This window comes from Macrosteles quadrilineatus, unplaced genomic scaffold (assembly GCF_028750875.1).
Source record: "Macrosteles quadrilineatus isolate MER2022 unplaced genomic scaffold, UCM_ALF_1.0 Scaffold_6__1_contigs__length_79288215, whole genome shotgun sequence".
NCBI lineage: Eukaryota > Metazoa > Arthropoda > Insecta > Hemiptera > Cicadellidae > Macrosteles > Macrosteles quadrilineatus.
Window position 1 is genome coordinate 12,534,059 of NW_026542599.1, and position 19,398 is coordinate 12,553,456.

Below are 19,398 nucleotides of genomic sequence, written 5' to 3' on the forward strand. Positions count from 1 at the left end.
TTGTTTTTACTTTAATGAAAATAAATAAATGGCATTCGCCATAAATTAATTTATAGATCTTGGAATTACTATATTTAACTTATTTAGGAAATAAATCCTTAGCATTAATAGTTCAGGTCTTTATGAAGTAGGTATTTATTTAAATTTACACATTGAATTTACTTTATGGTGTATTTAGGTGTACAGTAATCATTACTGAAAATATTGTATTGCTATCAAAGTTTAATTTCCAGGGTTTAATTTATTCTGTGTGCCAAATGCATATTATTTTAATAAGCTGAAATTTGTGTATAATTTCATGCATCGTTTGTAGACTTGCATAATCCATGATAAATAATATTTTGTTAAACAGCAATTGATTACTAAGATATTTTAAAAACGTTTTTGTAATACTCTTGTTGTTTGGGTTTAATATTGTTCTAAAATACTGTTTTTTAATTAGAACAACAAGTTTTTATTGGTGTTAACCCTTTGAGGTCGAATTTTTTCCACATTTTCCGCCGAATTTAGCTTGCCATTCAAGCATTCAGGAAAATGGCGCCCAGCGACCTATACTCGCCATTCGACCAACAAAACAAACTTTTTTGATTTTTGAATATTTTTTTTGGGGGTCCTTGTAGGTTGCCATTTTTGAGCAGTCGGTAAAATGGCGGGCGGCGACCTATTCTCGCCATTCGACTACAAAGGGGAATATCACTCAACACAGTTTTTATTTGGACTACGTGTACTATAAAAATAATCATGCCGAAATGAGGAGTTTTTGTCATTACTTAAACTTAAAAAAAAAGCAAGTACTCCCTTACAAGAGTACGTCATAAATAATGTTTCAAACATTTATTTTGGGTGATTTTATGTATTTTCCTAGTGGCAAGAACTAGAATATTTAATTTTTTAAATAAGTTACCTAAATATGAAGATATGTAATATGAAGATGCCACACACTGTGGTGAAATATATTGGAGAAATATAACTTCATCCTGCAAGAACAGATGCTTAAGGTAACTTAGTTAAAAAATTAAATTATTTTGGGTATTTAAAAAAATTATTTGGGTATTAAAGTATTAATAAGAACGCTATTTACTTAAAGACTATCGCTCAATAAGTTTTAAATAATGAATCAAAGCTTTGCATATCTACAGCTTATGTCCAGATAAAGGATTGATTGCAATGTAACTCATTATCTACTTGACAGTGAGTTTATTCCGGTTTGAGCCAATAACACAAAGCAAGATCAAAGTTGCCGCCTTGAGGCTCAGAGTTGAGAGATCTCAAAGCGAGATCTTGCTTTACAAACTACAGAGACAGCTTTGTACATGAATATACACTCTGTCTTGGGGTTGGAGGAAGTTCTGTACGTTTCATATGACAAAATGTTAAACAAGTTTGCATTTTTCGTGGGAGTTAAACTAACTCGCATGTAATAGATTCGCTTTATTAAGGAGTGCCTAAAAGCTTTATTTAGTTTTTAGATTTGATTGGAATTAAATATTAGGGAACCATAACGTTTATGTGAGCAGTGGAAGCCAGTTAGACGTATTTAATGAATGAGTCTTCAAAATGTTCATGAACATTTGTTTTTAATATATACATTCTGGTTTTAATGGATTTATATGATTTTAAAAGTGAGGAAGTAAGAAGTTTTTAATGTGGAGGATTATTTTGATGACTGAGAGACACATTTTAGCTAATTTCCCCAAAGGGAAAAAGCTATCACCGTTGGCAGCACGGGAAGACCTAGACCCAGGACCGATTTACTTTATCATTTTCATGTCGTCAGAGGCCAAACCTTGTTCGCGAACCCGAAAACCCAAATAATTTCGGTCCAATTTTGATGTGTTCGTAAACCAGCAACATCGGGTCATAAGGATGGGAGGCAACCGTCACGAAGAGCTTTGGACACATTGAAACATTGTTATATGATTTAAGGTTACGATTAAAAGAAAATAATAATAAATAGTACATTTTTTTTCGTTAATATTATGGAGAACAATAAAGCCGTTATTGTTCGCTTGTTTACAAATATATTTTAATCAAATCAGGAAAATTTATTTTTTTCATCCTAAACTATTAACATTTTATTAAAAACACTGTTCACCCCTTTTTGTAGATAAATCTCTTTTCTCGTTCGTTTTATACTGATTGTTTCCACATTATGTATTACTATTTAGTGGAGGATATATATTTTTCCTTTTACTTTGTCTGTGGTCACTAAAACTAGGATTTTAAAATGTTTTTATAAAGGCTCTCTCAAAATGATTGTGTTAAAAACTACAATCTGTTCTCAGGTGATGCGAGCAGTTTGAAAGGGCTGCGATTGGTGGTCCCGGAGGCGGTGAGGAGCGGAGAGATGGTTAGGCTGGCTTGCAACTACGACCTAGAAGGAGCCTTCCTGTATAGCATAAAGTGGTACCGTGCTGAAGAAGAGTTTTACCGCTACCTGCCTAAGGAGGCCCCACCTACCAGAGTTTTCCCCTTACCTGGTATACATGTTGATGTGAGTATCTTGATGTATTTAGTAGTGCAGCTGCTATTTAGACCAGGAGGTGGTGTTAATATCAAACATCAAGTAGTACCGTGCTGAAGAAGAGTTCTACCACTACCTGCCTAAGGAAGCCCCACCTTCCAGTGATTCCCCTTACCTGGCATACACGTAGACGTGGGTGTCTTTATGTATTTTGTAGTGTATGTAGGCCCTAGTTGATGAATAGACCAGGAGCTGTTGTTGTCTAATATAATTTTTCTCCAGGCCAAGTATAATTATTACTATAAAACTATAGTATTGTTTTTTACCATTAATTCCATTTTAAATTTAAATAATAAATATCGTATTTCAGTGACTTAAGTAAGTCATAAAGTCATAAGTTATTCAGCAAAATTGAAAAAAATGCATTAGCTAGTCAAAACATAATGAAATATCTACATAAACTAAAAGAATTTTTGTAACAAGTAACAAGCTCACCAAGTTTGACACGTTAGTCAGCTCCAACTGATACTTAAATGTTATAAACAAAATGATCAAGAACTTCTTTCCTTTTTAAAGTACATATGTAAATATACATATATATAATATGTACATATTATAAATACAATGCTTATATGCATACATATAATGCCCAGGACGCTTTATCAGCAAGAGTATTACACTTTTATAGATTATATATTGACACCAAGATCGTGAGTGGGGGTAGGTTCATTTAGTTACGATATTTTTATAGTACAGAATTTGGGAATTCTTTGGTGGAAATTTAAGCGTAAAAGTAAATAACACACTATAACATAATATAATATGTTATATTGTTTTTTTACCAATCGTGGTAGAAAATGCCCACTTTAATTCTGTGGATAACATAATATTGCTTTCAATCTAAAAAAAAATCTTTTGGGACTCTATTGTCAAGAACCGACTCAATGTTAAACCACATAAATTCCAAATATTTATATTGCAATGATGTGAAACATTTTGGTTTCAAACGCATCAAATGAAACTTCCAATAGACTCTGTTTTGTGGACATAGCTGTCCTAGCTGTGTTTACATGTCCAGTGGAAGTGTTGTCTCTGCTCCTTTATCCTCAAACCAGATATTTGTAGGAGTTAAATACAGTGCATTGTAACTACTATAATCCAAAAATCTCCCAATATACCCGTACTTTGATATTATCTTCTCTGTAATACCACCTAGTCTATATAAACGTCTTTGGTATTTTGTGCTATCCCTTTATCCACTTTGTATATTTTTATTGTAAGCTCATTGAACTAATGAAAACTTACTTAGTGAACACACTATGATATGAATTTGTATTTTCTTTGTATTTTTGAAACGGCAATCTATATTTTTCAAATTATTTCGAGTTTAAATTAGCAAAACAGTCAGTTTTGTTTGATTAGAATATACAAGTAAGTACTGTTTGATATTTTTCAAGCTCTGCATATTTTCTTTATATTTAAAATACTCAAATTAATAATAATTCATCGGTATTCATGAATGATGATCTATTCCAATATAATTATTTATCAAACCGTCATCTTGTAGCACACCTACACCTCTCTTTTCTATTGCATTAGGTGCATTTAAAAGTTATAATTTTTATTTACCGGTGTAAAAATAAAACATAGGAACGAAGCTTTAATAACTTCATAAATAATAAATGGTTGGTCTCAAAACCAAGCCTTGCCGAGTCTTAATCTAGACTTACCCTCTCGAGACCTAATCACTAGACCTCTTACAGCTCCTTCCTTTACAACTCTCTCTCCACTCTAGAAATTGGAAGCCAACTAAATGCTTTCATTATCTTGTTGCCTTTCATTGGGTTGAAAATAGCATCGTAATTAAATAATGTTGGATTGAGTGGGTTCAACAATTATTAATTTTAACTTATGCAATGAAAAACAGAAGCATAAATATTATTTGTGAAAATAAAATGCTTGGAGATATTCAATCGCTTAAGCATCTCATTTATAACCTAGGCAGTCTTAATAATTGTGGGAAATATTGTGCACTCGATCATTATCGTCATTCACCTATTGGGAATAATATTGTACAATATTATGTTACTCTCCCCAAAGTTGAATTGTAAAATAAGTATGAAAAAAGTGTTAAACTTATGCTGGATATGTAATTTAATCTCTTATAGTATGTAGCAGAGACAGCTGTTATTTGAATGGTTATTTGTAATGACGTTTAATATTTGTACACACGACTGTCTCTTGTTGAGTTATATTTGTACAGACAACTTTGTCATGGCTGGAAATAATTGCACAGGTAACTGGGCCATGGCTGGAAATGATTTCTCAGACAACTGGGCCATGGCTGGAAATGATTGCACAGAGAACTGTGCCATGGCTGGAAATGATTGCACAGAGAACTGTGCCATGGCTGGAAATGATTTCTCAGACAACTGAGACATGGCTGGAAATGATTGCACAGAGAACTGAGACATGGCTGGAAATGATTGCACAGAGAACTGTGCCATGGCTGGAAATGATTGCACAGAGAACTGAGACATGGCTGGAAATGATTGCACAGAGAACTGAGCCGTGACTAATTCCACCGGGCGAATGTCACGACTCATGATCAATGGTTCAAGTGTTTTTTTTATAGTAGGCTAGTTCAGTGTTTCGTTGTCACTCCACGGCCCCCCCGAACAAGGCTGTGGGTTTTGTTCTTATTACTCCGACCGCGAAGTGTCAGAGGTTGCGAGACGTCGGATTTGAGTACTTCACTGAAGATTTTTATCCTTTTAAATCTTCCTTTTTTGGATAATAAATGTGCCTTTTAAGTTTTATTCTTGGCCGTTTGTGAGAACTTTCTTTATGGAGTAACTTTAGTACGCCCCGCGCGCCTTTTGGGTAAGTTTTTCACATTTTGCTAAAGTTAGGTTATTGCCTCATGTTGCACTAGGTTTAGAACCTAGTCTTGGGGTCGTGGAAGATTTTTGATAGTTAGTTTCCCTGTTCTCTGTTGTTTTGTATAATTCAGGGCTTTGCCCGAAATGCTAGGCCTAGAATTGACTGAGAAATGTTTGTTGGAAAGCCGCTATTTGAGAGAAACTGCCAAGTCAGTTTTGGGTCCTTCTGACTGTTTTGTGGTAGGCCTAGGCTTACAATTTTTGCTCAGTAAATGTTATTGTCTTAGACTACTACTCTGGTAGTCTTTTGTTTCTGTGTCCCGTACAATTTTTAGTGTTGTTTTGTCTTGTAAAATGTTCAGTTTGTGTTACCCAGTCAAGTAAGGTTAAAGTCTTTTATTTTGCTTTGTCCTTGCCAAACTAGTTAAATTAAGTTGTATTAACTGCTCTTAAAGCTCCCCTGAAAGTTTGAGTCATTTTACTCAAGTTTTAAGAAAGTTACAGTAACTTTTAGTTTGGCAACTTTTCATTCAGGTTTGAACTGGGTAACCAATAGGCCAACTGGTTTCAGCCTTTGAGTTAAGGTTTGGGATGGTCTGGAGAAGCTGCTGGAACATTTTCCCCAGCTTTTGAGACCATTCCGAACAAATTCGGAGCACAACTTTTGGAGAAATTAGCAAAAATACATGAGTCGTTGCGTTAGGCCTAAATTTTTTGTATGGAACGTTTTTTGTCAATTTTAAAGTATTTTTCTGTGTTTAAGTGTCAATTGTTCTCTGTTAACTTGTTCTTCTGGCCACTTTGGACCAGGTAATTTAAATATTTTCTCTCTATTGGTGAAATTTATCACTGTCACATACCCGTATAGTCTGCTGGCATTTTTACCGCAAATTAATGTTACCATTCTTGTACTGTTTAACCTGTTAGTTGTTTTATTTAAAATATTGTTATTGTTTGAAATGTTTTATTTTGTTAAAGAGCTGTGATAGAGAGACAAACCTTGTAAAAATTTAGAAACTTTTGAAATAAGCAATTGTTAGGCCTAATCAGTGAAATTTTGGAACTCAGTGAAATTTTGGAACTAATTGTGAATGGTGAAAGCTGTGACAGTGAACCTTGCGGATATGGACTCAGTCTATTATTCTTACTACCTTGTTTTCTGGGTTTTGCCACTCAGGGCCCGTGAGGAGGAAAATGACTGACCATCTTCAGCGGAGAGGAATGTTGCGACTAGGCTGGCGCTGCATATTGGCCCCCTCTCCGCCCTGCCTCTTCTCTCCTCCGGTGCTGTCCGCCCAGCTTCATGGCCCTCCGGTGTCACACCCTTGAAGACTGTTACCGCAAGTTACCGACTAATTGTTATTTATCTAATTGTTATATATATTGCTGTTGCCTAATCATCCGATTTTAAAATCTCTCCACTGTATTTAATTTTTGGGGCCCCTAGTTAATTGTTAACTTTTCAGATATTTATTAAAAGAGTCATCATATTTTATTATTGTTATAGTTTGTTAATTTTGGTAATTTCCTTTTATTAAATGTTAAATTTTTACTAAATCCTTCTGATTTTCTGAATGATTAAAATAAATTATTGTAAGTCAGCAGCTTAAACGGGTACCTAAATTTTATTTAAGGTTTATTGAGAGCATTTAATTCATGTATTGTTGTTGATTATTGTTGTTGTGTTTTCTTTTAAATGGTTAATTACAGCTCGTTTCTCTCAAATGGCGTGTTGTTCTTGAACCTCCATCCATGGTTCTCATTTTGTTAAGTAAAGTTTTGTGAACCGCTCCTCGGGCCTGCGCATGGATCACGCTTCCATTTCGTTAGTCTGGGTGCAGGCACGAGGGCATGGTTCATCTGGTAGCAGAGCGTGGTTAGTGGGTTGCGTCTTGGGTGCCTTGTCGTGAAACTTGGTTTCACGACTCGGATACTTAGGGATGCGATCACTGTCCACGTTCTATTTTTTGTTTTGTTTGAAGAGCCGTGGATGGATTGGTTTCTTGGAAATGTTCTGGCCTGGCAGTTTTGGAAAAGGGTCTTGTTGTTGTTGTGGTGGGGCGTAAACACATTTTATTAGGAGCTCGCCCTTTGGCCGAGGCACCGGGTGGAATCGGTGGTAATGACTTGCATCCTTCGGGAGCAAGAGTGTCAAAAGCATGGTCATGTGTCAAAAAAAAAAAAAAAAAAAAAAAAAAAAAAAAAAAAGGTTTGTGTGTACACCCCATCACACAAGTGTTAGGTGTTGTCTAGTGTATGTATCGGTGTATGTTTGTGTGTGTGTACGTTCGTGGGTCATTTGTTGTTGTTTTTTTTTGCGGTACTTGCGGTATGAATGGGCAGGTTCTTCTTTTGGGCCCCATCAGGTGCGCAGGCATCAACGTCCAGAAGCCTTAGGAATTAAATTTCTGTGTTTGTTTTGTGAAAAAATTTTGTTGGCTGTTATTTTGAGTCAAGTGCTGGTTGAGACTCGGTATGGCGTCAATTGTGCCGGAATATTTGAGGAAGCCGGAGCTGGTGTACGAGGTGCGGTCCCGGGGGGAGACTCCTGGAACTGATGTACGCACTTTGCGTACACAGTTCAGACAAATTGCTAGCATGCCTCAAGCTTGGGTTGAGTCGCTCAGTTTGGATGAGGAACTGGAGGCATGTAAAGAGAGGATGGAAGAGCTAAGTGGGGAAATTAATAGTTGGAGTAGTTTGCCTATGGGCTCAGCTAAGAGTTCGGCTATCACACAGCTGACGCACTGGCGTAAGCGTCTGCTCTTGGTTTCAGGGCAACCTGAAATCCAAGATGAGGACAAGAGCTGGGTGGAAGCCAGAATTCTTGAGCTGGAAGGAATTTTGGAGAGTATTAAGGCAGGAAAGTCTGTCAAGGAGAAAGTTGAAATTTTTGAAGTTGTGGCTCCAGTGGGTACCCCCCAGGCTCCGCCTACGCCAAGTACACTGCTCCAGTTGCCTGCAAATGTTCAAATGTCAAATGCAAATGTCACACCGTCCCCCTCTCACACGTCCACCTTGGCTGCGGCTACGCTGAATGTCCAGTCCCCATCTCCCTTTCCTTCTCAAGTTCATAGTTCCCCTTCCATCTCTAACTCCTTTGGCAAACTTCCCCATCCCCTTGCCTCTGTCCTGAGTGGTTTCCGGCCGGTGGACGGGTTAGATGTGAATGGTCTTTGTTTTTTTCTGGAGAGTGTTTTGCGCATGCGTGAATACCCTGGCATGTCAGACGCAACTTTGATGGAACTCATTGCTCCATACTGTCTGAAACCGTTGGGGGACAGATTGCTTGATTGTTTGCGCAGAGGCGTCACCTTTGATGTTTTCCATAAAGAAGTTTTGGAGCTTTTCATGCCCCGTCGGGTCATGGAGAAGCTGAAAGTTGAGAGAGTTTTTCGTCCTCAGCAGCCAGCCGAGTCTCTCAGCCAGTACGTGGGGGACATTCGCACGGTGGAAAGGGTCTTGCGTTTGGGGATCAGTGAGCTTGAGCTCATTGACATTGTGCTTCAGGGGTTGAAGCCTGAGGAACGCTCCCGTCTGGTTTTTGCACCACGGCCTGCATCTTTTGCGGATCTGGACAGACTTTCCATCCTTTCGAGATCTGTCCAGGACGCTGATTTTCAGAGAGACCAAGCGGCGGGGCATCTTCCCCTAGCTGGTCATCATGCTGTCGTAGCACCCGTGGGAGTGTTGGGTCCTGAACCGCCGCAGTGGCAGAGGCAACCTGTTGTTTGTTTTGGTTGTGGGCAACCAGGTCACATTCGGCGGCATTGCCGTCAAGGTGGAAATTTTGGACGTGGTCCAAAAAACTAGTTTGCTCACAGGAGGAAAAATTGCCCAATCCTTCCTGTGAGGTTGTTGGTGATAATGTAAAGGGCAATAATTTGAAAGTTTTTTCAAGTAAGTCAAAGTCTAAGTTAAAGTCAGTTAATGTTTCTGTTGCCTCCCCTTCTGGGAGTGTTGTGCCTGTGACCGAGCCTCTGCTGCGGGGGATTGCGGGCCTTGCTACCATGGGCGTGAAAGCGGCGCGCTCAACTTGCCCACGTCTCAACATCTTCATAGGTTCCACGGTGCAGAAGGCCCTAGTGGATTCTGGGTCAGCCCGTTGCCTCATTTCCTTGTCCCTTTTTGAAAACCTTGAATCGTCTGGGCTTATCAAGCAAGTTGAGCGAAAAACCCCTATCTGCTGGACTGCGTCAAATTCACCCCTTCCCATCATCTATGAAGCCCGTTTCAAGTTCAAAATTGAACATTTTTCTTGGGTTTGGAGTTTTTGGGTGGCTAAGGACCTTTGTTTCCCTGTCATTTTAGGAGCGGATTTTATCAAGCACACTGGCCTAATTTTGGATTTAGGCAGAGGTCAGTGTTTTTTCCGATTTGCGAGGCGGGTATTAATATCTTTTGCTGATGAAATTGGTGGTGGTGCTGCGGTAGTCGAGCCTGAGATACCCAGCAAGCCAACAATTGATCCGTTAGGGCATCTGACTACTTGCGAGGCTGAAGCCATCAGAACCTTGTGTTCTCGTTTCCCAGATGTGCTGACGCCAAAGCTTGGAGTCACTAACCTGTTGGAGTACGAGATTCGTCTAACAGATACCCGTCCCGTTCGCTCTCACCCATACAAATTAGCTCCACCCAAAATGGAAACTCTCAGAAAAATCATTGACGAACTTCTGGAAAATGGTGTCATTGAACCTTCCCGTTCGAGCTACGCTAGTCCAGCCTTTCTCGTCCCAAAACCCAATGGCAAGTCCCGAATGGTTTTGGACTATCGCAAATTGAATGCGCAAATTGAAATCGACTCTGTGCCTCTCCCCGATTTGCATTCTGCGTTTGATTGGTTCGGTAAGGCCAAGTATTTTTCTGTTTTTGATCTGAATCAGGCCTATCATCAGATTCCTTTGAAACCTGAGTCTCGACCTCTCACTGCTTTCTGCGTTCCGTGGAATTTGTATCAGTTCACAAGAGTTCCGATGGGTCTTGCTGTGGGGGCCCAGACTCTCACCAGACTCCTTGATTCCATCTTTCATGATGTCAAGTTCAAGTTTGTGTTCAATTACCTCGACGATCTCTTGGTGTACAGTGAGAGCTTCGAAGATCACCTGATTCATCTTGAAGAAGTCATGAGTAGATTGAATAGGGCTGGCCTTACCGTGAATCCTGACAAGGTTAGTTTTGCAAAGCCGGAAATTTCGTTCCTGGGTCATCTTATCTCTCATAGAGGCGTCTGCATCGACCCCGCTAGAACCCAGGCTATCAGGGAGTTTCCTCCTCCCAGAGATGTCAAGGGTATTGCTAGGTTCATCGGCATGGTAGGTTTTTACCGACGCTTCATACCCAATGTTGCTGAATTGGCGGCTCCTCTCAATGAGCTTCGGAAGAAGGGCGCCAAGTTTGTCTGGGGTGAAGCGCAGCAGACGTCTTTTGATCTTCTCAAGGAGGCTATCATGCAGCCCCCTGTTTTGGCGATGCCGGATTTCAATCAAAACTTTGTCTTGCAAACAGATGCTTCCTCCGTCGCAATTGCGGCTGTGTTGTCACAAGAGGTGGATGGTGTTAGGCAGCCAATTGCGTACGCCTCACGCACTTTGAGTCCCTGCGAAAAGAAAAGCTCTTCGGTGTATGAACTCGAGTGTTTGGCTGTCGTGTTTGGAGTCAATAAATTCAGACGCTTTTTGGAGCACAAGGAGTTTTTATTGGAAACCGACAACCAGGCACTCTCGTGGCTTCTTGCACATCCACGCCAGCTTGGGAAAATTGGTCGTTGGGTTGTCCAAATATCGTCCCTTAAGTTCCAAGTGCAACACGTTCGAGGCACTCAGAATGTGATTGCGGACACACTATCTAGGATGTACCATTCACCCGACGATCCTCCTTCTGACCAAGAGCAACCGGGTTGTGCCGTGCTCTTGGAGTTTCCACTCGCCTTTTCTGATTTCATTCCCCATCAGCTGAAGGATCCTGAGCTGGCAAAGATCATTGGTGAGCTTCAAAATGGGGGAGCCCACCCCCCATATTTTCTGTCCCAGGGTGCCCTTTGCTGTCGCGCTCGGCAGCGAGGTAAACCTAAAGTTGTGCTGCCTAGTCTTCTAATACCTATGGTCTTTGAGTATTTTCATTCTTCTCCTGTGGGTGGGCATCTAGGTATCCACAAGACCATTGCGAAGGTTAGGGAAATGTTCATCTGGAAGGGTATGGATCGGGATCTTGCTGCTAGGGTGCGTTCTTGTCAAACGTGCTCACTGAGCAAGCCCGCTCAAAACTCTAAGTTTGGTTTGTTGTCATCTGAGGTGGCGGAAAGACCTTTGGAGAAGGTTTTCATTGACTATGTAGGGCCTCTCCCGCGTAGCAAGTCAGGAAATAAGTTCCTACTTGTTTGTGTGGATGCCTTCTCCAAGTTTTGTTGGCTTTTCCCCTTAAGGAATGCCACTGCACAGCTCACCGTGCAGGTACTTCGAACTCACCTCTTCCAACATTTTGGAATACCCGCCACCATTGTTTCCGACAACGGAACACAGTTTGTTTCCCATCTGTTCAAAAGAATGTGCTTTGGGCACGGAATCCGCCATGTGACTACTTCCCCTTACTATCCACAGCCTTCTCATGCTGAAAGGTTCAATCGCAATCTTCGTTCCGCTCTCATAGCTTTCCATGCTGACAAGCAGACCACCTGGGATCAGGAACTCCCTTGGCTTCAGTTTGCTTTCAATACAGCTCACCATGAGAGTCACAAGGCGGTCCCTTTCGAGCTGTTTCTAGGCTATCCGCCTAACAACCCGTTAGCGAATGTGTGGGGAATTGGCGACCTTCTGCCACCTCCTGGTGCGGCTGATGTCAAGGCAACTTGGCAAGCGGCCAGGAGAAACTTGATCAGAGCTAGGGAATTGGTCCGGAGGAAGCACAATCGTGGTAGAGTAGACAACCCTTTCCAGGTGGGGGATTTGGTGTTTTGTAAAGCTCATCCAGCCAGTTCGGCTGTGGACAAGAGAGCTGCAAAGTTGTGTCATCGGTGGTCAGGTCCCCACCGCATCCTGAGGTTTTTGACGCCTGTCACGGCGGAGCTTGGAGATCCGCGGACTGGAAAAGTGTTCCGGAGGGCGCACATTTCTCATCTCAAGCCCTTCCGCGGAACTCTTCCGTAGGCAATTTTCTTTCCTCTTGTGTCTGGGTGGGAAGTGCACTGGGCCAGAGAACCTGATCACTTCTCCTGTCCCCTGTGTTCTGCGAAGGAATTTCCCTCACAAAATTTTCCAGCTCTGGCCAGAGCAAACCCTGGGGGTGAGTTTTCCCCTCAGTTTGGAAGTCCCTTGGCGTTCCCCACCACAGACACTTGAGTTGTCTTTCAGGTCATTCTCTTTTCAGGAAGTGGGGGAGAGGCTTGTTTGTTTGTCCCTTTTGGAGAGGAGTGTCCTCTTTTGGGGAGGGAGGTTGAGCCGTGACTAATTCCACCGGGCGAATGTCACGACTCATGATCAATGGTTCAAGTGTTTTTTTTATAGTAGGCTAGTTCAGTGTTTCGTTGTCACTCCACGGCCCCCCCGAACAAGGCTGTGGGTTTTGTTCTTATTACTCCGACCGCGAAGTGTCAGAGGTTGCGAGACGTCGGATTTGAGTACTTCACTGAAGATTTTTATCCTTTTAAATCTTCCTTTTTTGGATAATAAATGTGCCTTTTAAGTTTTATTCTTGGCCGTTTGTGAGAACTTTCTTTATGGAGTAACTTTAGTACGCCCCGCGCGCCTTTTGGGTAAGTTTTTCACATTTTGCTAAAGTTAGGTTATTGCCTCATGTTGCACTAGGTTTAGAACCTAGTCTTGGGGTCGTGGAAGATTTTTGATAGTTAGTTTCCCTGTTCTCTGTTGTTTTGTATAATTCAGGGCTTTGCCCGAAATGCTAGGCCTAGAATTGACTGAGAAATGTTTGTTGGAAAGCCGCTATTTGAGAGAAACTGCCAAGTCAGTTTTGGGTCCTTCTGACTGTTTTGTGGTAGGCCTAGGCTTACAATTTTTGCTCAGTAAATGTTATTGTCTTAGACTACTACTCTGGTAGTCTTTTGTTTCTGTGTCCCGTACAATTTTTAGTGTTGTTTTGTCTTGTAAAATGTTCAGTTTGTGTTACCCAGTCAAGTAAGGTTAAAGTCTTTTATTTTGCTTTGTCCTTGCCAAACTAGTTAAATTAAGTTGTATTAACTGCTCTTAAAGCTCCCCTGAAAGTTTGAGTCATTTTACTCAAGTTTTAAGAAAGTTACAGTAACTTTTAGTTTGGCAACTTTTCATTCAGGTTTGAACTGGGTAACCAATAGGCCAACTGGTTTCAGCCTTTGAGTTAAGGTTTGGGATGGTCTGGAGAAGCTGCTGGAACATTTTCCCCAGCTTTTGAGACCATTCCGAACAAATTCGGAGCACAACTTTTGGAGAAATTAGCAAAAATACATGAGTCGTTGCGTTAGGCCTAAATTTTTTGTATGGAACGTTTTTTGTCAATTTTAAAGTATTTTTCTGTGTTTAAGTGTCAATTGTTCTCTGTTAACTTGTTCTTCTGGCCACTTTGGACCAGGTAATTTAAATATTTTCTCTCTATTGGTGAAATTTATCACTGTCACATACCCGTATAGTCTGCTGGCATTTTTACCGCAAATTAATGTTACCATTCTTGTACTGTTTAACCTGTTAGTTGTTTTATTTAAAATATTGTTATTGTTTGAAATGTTTTATTTTGTTAAAGAGCTGTGATAGAGAGACAAACCTTGTAAAAATTTAGAAACTTTTGAAATAAGCAATTGTTAGGCCTAATCAGTGAAATTTTGGAACTCAGTGAAATTTTGGAACTAATTGTGAATGGTGAAAGCTGTGACAGTGAACCTTGCGGATATGGACTCAGTCTATTATTCTTACTACCTTGTTTTCTGGGTTTTGCCACTCAGGGCCCGTGAGGAGGAAAATGACTGACCATCTTCAGCGGAGAGGAATGTTGCGACTAGGCTGGCGCTGCATATTGGCCCCCTCTCCGCCCTGCCTCTTCTCTCCTCCGGTGCTGTCCGCCCAGCTTCATGGCCCTCCGGTGTCACACCCTTGAAGACTGTTACCGCAAGTTACCGACTAATTGTTATTTATCTAATTGTTATATATATTGCTGTTGCCTAATCATCCGATTTTAAAATCTCTCCACTGTATTTAATTTTTGGGGCCCCTAGTTAATTGTTAACTTTTCAGATATTTATTAAAAGAGTCATCATATTTTATTATTGTTATAGTTTGTTAATTTTGGTAATTTCCTTTTATTAAATGTTAAATTTTTACTAAATCCTTCTGATTTTCTGAATGATTAAAATAAATTATTGTAAGTCAGCAGCTTAAACGGGTACCTAAATTTTATTTAAGGTTTATTGAGAGCATTTAATTCATGTATTGTTGTTGATTATTGTTGTTGTGTTTTCTTTTAAATGGTTAATTACAGCTCGTTTCTCTCAAATGGCGTGTTGTTCTTGAACCTCCATCCATGGTTCTCATTTTGTTAAGTAAAGTTTTGTGAACCGCTCCTCGGGCCTGCGCATGGATCACGCTTCCATTTCGTTAGTCTGGGTGCAGGCACGAGGGCATGGTTCAGAACTGTGCCATGGCTGGAAATGATTGCACAGAGAACTGAGACATGGCTGGAAATGATTGCACAGAGAACTGAGACATGGCTGGAAATGATTGCACAGAGAACTGAGACATGGCTGGAAATGATTTCTCAGACAACTGAGACATGGCTGGAAATGATTGCACAGAGAACTGAGACATGGCTGGAAATGATTGCACAGAGAACTGTGCCATGGCTGGAAATGATTTCTCAGACAACTGGGCCATGGCTGGAAATGATTGCACAGAGAACTGTGCCATGGCTGGAAATGATTGCACAGGGAACTGAGACATGGCTGGAAATGATTGCACAGAGAACTGTGCCATGGCTGGAAATGATTGCACAGGGAACTGAGACATGGCTGGAAATGATTGCACAGAGAACTGAGACATGGCTGGAAATGATTGCACAGAGAACTGAGACATGGCTGGAAATGATTGCACAGAGAACTGTGCCATGGCTTGAAATGATTGCACAGACAACTGGGCCATGGCTGGAAATGATTGCACAGACAACTGGGCCATGGCTGGAAATGATTGCACAGAGAACTGAGACATGGCTGGAAATGATTTCTCAGACAACTGGGCCATGGCTGGAAATGATTGCACAGACAACTGGGCCATGGCTGGAAATGATTGCACAGAGAACTGTGTCATGGCTGGAAATGATTGCACAGAGAACTGAGACATGGCTGGAAATGATTGCACAGACAACTGTGCCATGGCTGGAAATGATTGCACAGAGAACTGTGTCATGGCTGGAAATGATTGCACAGAGAACTGAGACATGGCTGGAAATGATTGCACAGACAACTGTGCCATGGCTGGAAATGATTGCACAGAGAACTGTGTCATGGCTGGAAATGATTGCACAGAGAACTGAGACATGGCTGGAAATGATTGCACAGAGAACTGTGTCATGGCTGGAAATGATTGCACAGACAACTGGGCCATGGCTGGAAATGATTGCACAGAGAACTGTGTCATGGCTGGAAATGATTGCACAGACAACTGGGCCATGGCTGGAAATGATTGCACAGAGAACTGTGTCATGGCTGCAAATGATTGCACAGAGAACTGAGACATGGCTGGAAATGATTGCACAGACAACTGTGCCATGGCTGGAAATGATTGCACAGAGAACTGTGTCATGGCTGGAAATGATTGCACAGAGAACTGTGCCATGGCTGGAAATGATTGCACAGAGAACTGTGCCATGGCTGGAAATGATTGCACAGAGAACTGTGCCATGGCTGGAAATGATTGCACAGAGAACTGAGACATGGCTGGAAATGATTGCACAGACAACTGTGCCATGGCTGGAAATGATTGCACAGACAACTGGGCCATGGCTGGAAATGATTGCACAGAGAACTGTGTCATGGCTGGAAATGATTGCACAGAGAACTGTGCCATGGCTGGAAATGATTGCACAGAGAACTGTGTCATGGCTGGAAATGATTGCACACAGAACTGTGCCATGGCTGGAAATGATTGCACAGAGAACTGTGCCATGGCTGGAAATGATTGCACAGAGAACTGTGCCATGGCTGGAAATGATTGCACAGAGAACTGTGTCATGGCTGGAAATGATTGCACAGACAACTGTGCCATGGCTGGAAATGATTGCACAGAGAACTGTGTCATGGCTGGAAATGATTGCACAGAGAACTGTGCCATGGCTGGAAATGATTGCACAGAGAACTGTGCCATGGCTGGAAATGATTGCACAGAGAACTGTGCCATGGCTGGAAATGATTGCACAGAGAACTGAGACATGGCTGGAAATGATTGCACAAACAACTGTGCCATGGCTGGAAGTGATTGCACAGACAACTGGGCCATGGCTGGAAATGATTGCACAGAGAACTGTGTCATGGCTGGAAATGATTGCACAGACAACTGGGCCATGGCTGGAAATGATTGCACAGAGAACTGTGTCATGGCTGGAAATGATTGCACAGAGAACTGAGACATGGCTGGAAATGATTGCACAGAGAACTGTGCCATGGCTGGAAATGATTGCACAGAGAACTGAGACATGGCTGGAAATGATTGCACAGACAACTGTGCCATGGCTGGAAATGATTGCACAGAGAACTGTGTCATGGCTGGAAATGATTGCACAGAGAACTGAGACATGGCTGGAAATGATTGCACAGACAACTGTGCCATGGCTGGAAATGATTGCACAGACAACTGGGCCATGGCTGGAAATGATTGCACAGAGAACTGAGACATGGCTGGAAATGATTGCACAGACAACTGTGCCATGGCTGGAAATGATTGCACAGAGAACTGTGTCATGGCTGGAAATGATTGCACAGAGAACTGAGACATGGCTGGAAATGATTGCACAGACAACTGTGCCATGGCTGGAAATGATTGCACAGACAACTGGGCTATGGCTGGAAATGATTGCACAGAGAACTGTGTCATGGCTGGAAATGATTGCACAGAGAACTGTGCCATGGCTGGAAATGATTGCACAGACAACTGTGCCATGGCTGGAAATGATTGCACAGAGAACTGTGTCATGGCTGGAAATGATTGCACAGACAACTGTGCCATGGCTGGAAATGATTGCACAGACAACTGTGCCATGGCTGGAAATGATTGCACAGAGAACTGTGCCATGGCTGGAAATGATTGCACAGACAACTGTGCCATGGCTGGAAATGATTGCACAGAGAACTGTGTCATGGCTGGAAATGATTGCACAGAGAACTGTGTCATGGCTGGAAATGATTGCACAGACAACTGTGCCATGGCTGGAAATGATTGCACAGACAACTGTGCCATGGCTGGAAATGATTGCACAGAGAACTGAGACATGGCTGGAAATGATTGCACAGACAACTGTGCCATGGCTGGAAATGATTGCACAGACAACTGGGCCATGGCTGGAAATGATTGCACAGAGAACTGTGTCATGGCTGGAAATGATTGCACAGAGAACTGAGACATGGCTGGAAATGATTGCACAGACAACTGTGCCATGGCTGGAAATGATTGCACAGACAACTGGGCCATGGCTGAAAATGATTGCACAGAGAACTGTGTCATGGCTGGAAATGATTGCACAGAGAACTGAGACATGGTTGGAAATGATTGCACAGAGAACTGTGCCATAGCTTGAAATGATTGCACAGACAACTGTGCCATGGCTTGAAATGATTGCACAGACAACTGGGCCATGGCTGGAAATGATTGCACAGAGAACTGTGTCATGGCTGGAAATGATTGCACAGACAACTGGGCCATGGCTGGAAATGATTGCACAGAGAACTGTGTCATGGCTGGAAATGATTGCACAGACAACTGGGCCATGGCTGGAAATGATTGCACAGAGAACTGTGTCATGGCTGGAAATGATTGCACAGACAACTGGGCCATGGCTGGAAATGATTGCACAGAGAACTGTGTCATGGCTGGAAATGATTGCACAGACAACTGGGCCATGGCTGGAAATGATTGCACAGAGAACTGTGTCATGGCTGGAAATGATTGCACAGAGAACTGAGACATGGCTGGAAATGATTGCACAGAGAACTTTTCAATTCAATTCAATTCAATTCAAACAATTTTATTCATGCAATTTTTAAATTAAATACATAATCCCATGTGCCATGCAAAGCACGCGCGGGATGAAAAACACATTTTTATTACTGTAATACATTTCATTTTCTGGCAGCAAACAGTTCATTTTTTTCTTCTTTGTCACTTTACAGAACAGTGAGTAGACATTTCCTATTGCAACAGTTTTAATCATATAAATAACACTTATGTTATAAATAAACAATTTAGAATAAGTTAATAAGAACACGGTTTTTAGAAAGACAATAATTCTACATGCAAATATAAATAGTTATTTATCTAAAACAATGCTAAAAATAAGTTACAGATTATTTATGCTATATTATGATTGATAGAAAACAACAAAGCTTTTGACTTTATCACAGACCTTTTATCATAATAAACTTCATTACCAAACATTTTTACAAATGCATTAAAAAATTTTGGACCAAGACAACAAAACTGATGCCTACTAGTTTCCTTTTTAAAAAAGCTTTCTGCTAACAAGTAATATTGTGCTGATCGAGATATTCTATTGACAGGTTTCATTTTAAACATGTACGGATATTTAAAAACAAACATAATCAAACAGTATACGTGCAATTGATTGAAGGTTAAAAGGTTTTCTTGTTCAAAAAGATAACTAACTCTATCATATTTTTTTAATCCAAAAACTGTCCTCAGTGCATGTCTTTGGTTCGTAATGACAGGTTGTAATATGGTAGGATAAGTACCCCCATAATGTACTATTCCATATCTCATCACACTTTCAAACCAGGAGATGTATACCTTTTTTAAATGCTCACTCCTAATGTTGTCTCTTAAGTGATATAAAGCATAATTTATTTTCCTTAAT

General features: G+C 41.1%; 1 protein-coding gene across 1 annotated transcript in view; it reads left to right on the forward strand.

The window, feature by feature from the left end:
• LOC128996162 (uncharacterized) overlaps positions 1–19,398 on the forward strand; it is a 195,916-nt gene that overhangs the window by 165,253 nt on the left and 11,265 nt on the right. The window contains exon 2 of the mRNA XM_054421299.1: positions 2,286–2,494. Coding sequence (XP_054277274.1) covers positions 2,286–2,494 — 209 coding nt within the window. The remainder of the gene's footprint in view (positions 1–2,285; positions 2,495–19,398) is intronic.